General features: G+C 35.1%; 1 protein-coding gene across 2 annotated transcripts; it reads right to left on the reverse strand.

Annotated features, from left to right (window-relative positions):
- Nucleotides 1-387: 387 nt before the first annotated feature.
- Nucleotides 388-2,555, reverse strand: LOC106325843 (auxin-responsive protein IAA7-like). 2 transcript variants are annotated; one of them, XM_013763900.1, is made up of 5 exons: nucleotides 2,237-2,555; nucleotides 1,562-1,812; nucleotides 1,162-1,294; nucleotides 783-844; nucleotides 388-687 (listed from the first exon to the last, which is right to left on the reverse strand). In XM_013763900.1, the coding sequence occupies exons 1-5, from the start codon at nucleotides 2,470-2,472 to the stop codon at nucleotides 677-679; spliced, it is 693 nt and encodes a 230-aa protein (XP_013619354.1). In that variant the 5' UTR covers nucleotides 2,473-2,555; the 3' UTR covers nucleotides 388-676. The 2 variants fall into 2 exon arrangements, with proteins under 2 accessions (XP_013619354.1, XP_013619349.1); XM_013763895.1 differs by having other exon boundaries at nucleotides 388-676; nucleotides 2,237-2,472.
- Between the last annotated feature and the right edge of the window lie 853 nt (nucleotides 2,556-3,408).

A 3,408-nucleotide genomic window follows, 5' to 3' on the forward strand; every position in this document is an offset into this window, starting at 1 on the left:
GAGGAATTCTTTTCGAGGTATTTACGAGGAAATTTAGCGACCTCTTTACGTGGAATATTTACGTGATCTTTACGACGAAATGATGTACTTCGTCTTTACGACGAAATGGTTTCATCGCTATTTTAAGACGAATTAGCGAGGAAATATACGTTACGACGAACGTATAACGACGAAACCCGTTTCCTCGCTAATTCCTCGTAAACCCTCTTTTACGACGAACACACGACGAAAACTGTCCTCGTTAAACTTATGTTTTCTTGTAGTGTTTGGAAAAAAGAATTATGGTAACACACGCAAGAGACAAGAAGCGGAGTAGAGATCAAAACACATGTACATACATACATTTATATGTATGCCAATATCAATTAGTGAGATTGATCATCAAACCGACAGAAACATGCTGGGGCAATAAATATGAGACAACACAGAGCTTTAAGTTTCCTCTCTTTTGGTCACATTACAAAGTTGTCCACATCTTACTGGTAGGATAATACTATTGCCCTATGTACCCATCAATTATTTAAATTACAAACACAAATATATAGGATATAGCCACATAAAATCGTTAAAGTACATATAAATCAAGAACCCGTCATATGATTGAACACTGAAGGTTCTTTTTCTTGATATAAAATTCATGATCTGTTCTTGGAATACTTCTCCATTGCTCTCGGAGCTATAACAAAACTAAGAAAATTGAATTAAATTTTACTTGAAAAATAGAAATCTTTATTTTTTTGTCACGAGAAATCTAAAAATTACAAAAGGAGAGTTAGATGTACCAAGTCCAATTGCTTCAGATCCCTTCATAATGCGCAAACGTTTGCATGACTCGACAAACATTCTGAAAATAGATATTCAAGTTTATGGTTAGAACATTGGCATAGGAGCGGTTAACATTTAAAGTGTATTCTATGGTGTTAGGCAATAATGTGGTGAGAAGAAGTTGAGTGTGCCAGCTCCGAATTAGCTAAAACTTATCGACACAATATCACAATTTGAAAGATCCTCTTGTCTCTTGCCAATGAATGGTTGTACATATTTTACAACACATGGAGTTTGAATATCGTTGGATTATTCTCTACCAATTTTCCGAAACGTGGTTAATGAATGACTTATTAGTTAAAATTTATGAAACATTAGGGATTGAATTTGACTCACTCCCATGGGACATCGCCGACTGGCATCCAATCGCCATCTTTGTCCTCGTAACTTGGAACATATTCAGAACTGTTCAGATCCATGAGCTTGGTCTCGTTCATGAAATCTATCATTCCTTGTGCTCCATAGTTTCCTTGAAATTATTCAAGACATTCACAAACCATATAAATGTATGCGCTTATATGTATATATATACCACATATTTAACTCGCACACTTAATTTAATGTAGATGCAAAATTACCATTCATCCTTTTTTTTTTTGGTAAAAAATTACCATTCATCTTGTACACATACATATGCTATGCTTTGCGTAATGATAAAAAATCGTTAGTTTCTAATATTCTTTATATACTAATTTATATTTTTCGTATTTGCCCGTATGAGATTTCTAACACGTACCCATAGTGAAGGAGCTGAACATTTTGGCCAAAGCATCAGAGAGATCCTGATAGCTTTTGTACATCTTCAGGTGAACTTTCCTTAGGTAGGGTGCTCCGTCCATGGATACTTTCACCAATGTAGCTCCGGTGGCTCCTCCACCACCATTTCCGGCCTTCTCGCTGCTGGCCTCGTCTGCACCGCTTGTTTTCTGATTAGTCATTATGTTTTTCCTGTAGTTCCTCACAGGTGGCCATCCCACCACTTGGGCTCTACATACAACATCATTAATAATATTAAAGTGTTAACCGATATTCAATGTTACTACCGGTTATCAATTATTTTTGTTTGTTTGACAATAGATGTAATGCTTTTGCGTATTTATAAATTAGTGTTTAAGAATCAACCACGCTAAATTGTTTTTTTTTTTGTAATGGTTTTGTTTATAATTATGCCAGAAAACATATCTAACTTCAAAGTTATGGATAAATTGAAAGATATGTATATAGTAATATATATATATATATATATATATATATATATATATGTGTGTGTGTGTGTGTGTGTGTTACCAATTTCAAGATATGTTTTTTTTATAGGTTCACTGCATTAGTCACAATTGATAAAATAGTGGTTAAGCTTGTGGATACGTAATCCAAGAACTTATAGATATAGAGATGTATATGTATAGCTTACTTAGCAGGAGGTTTAACAGGGTCTTTGAGAAGAGCCTTCTGTTTAGAAGCTGTGGCGTTGTTAAGATCGATGGCCCTTTCTTTGTTGGACTGAAGATTGAGCATGAGATCAACGGTCTCGGAAAAGCCTCTCTTGTTCCCCACCGCCGATTTGGCTGGAGTATCGAGGGTTTCAGCGCCCCCGGGGAGGCTGAGACAAAGCTCTGTCGCCTTGAGGTTCATAAGCTGTCCGATCATGTTGTAGTAGATTAGAGATGTTGATTTGGTAAGAGGGGAAGAAGTAGGGAGAGGAAGGGGGGTTGATAATTATAAGGAGAGAGGATGGTGGTGGGGTGTATGAATTGGATGTGCATGTCCTTTACTCTTTTTTCTTCATGTGTTAGTGTGGGGTTTTTGACACGTGAGACTGATTAGATGTTAATAGATTACTTTTACTACAACAGCTGGGATTCTTTGTTTAATAATGGAAAATAATCTTTTCAGGTAAACAAATTTTGATTGGTGTTGGCAAGAGATAATCTTTTAGTAAGAAAAGAAAAAGTGGTGGAATTAAAATTTGCAACAGGTTTATACAATAACCAGCAGTTTAAAACTATTGGAGTCTTTTATCCTACAGATGTTTCTTAATTACCAAAAAATGGAAGTTGTGCTCCATAGTCTCTCAGTTGATCAAAAAAAAAAGAGTGGTCCATAGTCTCCCTAACCTTAGAATCAACATTTCGTAATACTAACTAGAATTTTACGTGCACATCAGCCCGAAATATTTTCATTTATAAATCTGAATCTAACTTTATATGAAAATACGAATGTAGTATATATATTGTGTAAGAAATAAGAGTATTCATTTGTTTGTTGGACTATATATTACACTACAAGAAAACGTGCCTATAACAACGAATATTTACGACGAAAATATTTCGTCGTAAATTTACATGGTGTTTACAACGCAGTTACGAGGAATCCAACTTTCGTCGTAAACGCCATGTAAATTTACGACGAATTGTTTTCGTCGTAAAATCCATGTAAGTTTACGACGAATTTACGTGGAATGAGAAATACGTCGTAATCATTACATCGACATTACAACGAAACATGTTACCGTTTTATTTAGGTGAAAACGTGTATTCAATGTGCTTTAACTTACCTAATTTCGTCGTAAAGTCGTTGTAAATA

Source organism: Brassica oleracea, chromosome C1, assembly GCF_000695525.1.
Source record: "Brassica oleracea var. oleracea cultivar TO1000 chromosome C1, BOL, whole genome shotgun sequence".
NCBI classification, from domain to species: Eukaryota; Viridiplantae; Streptophyta; class Magnoliopsida; order Brassicales; family Brassicaceae; genus Brassica; species Brassica oleracea.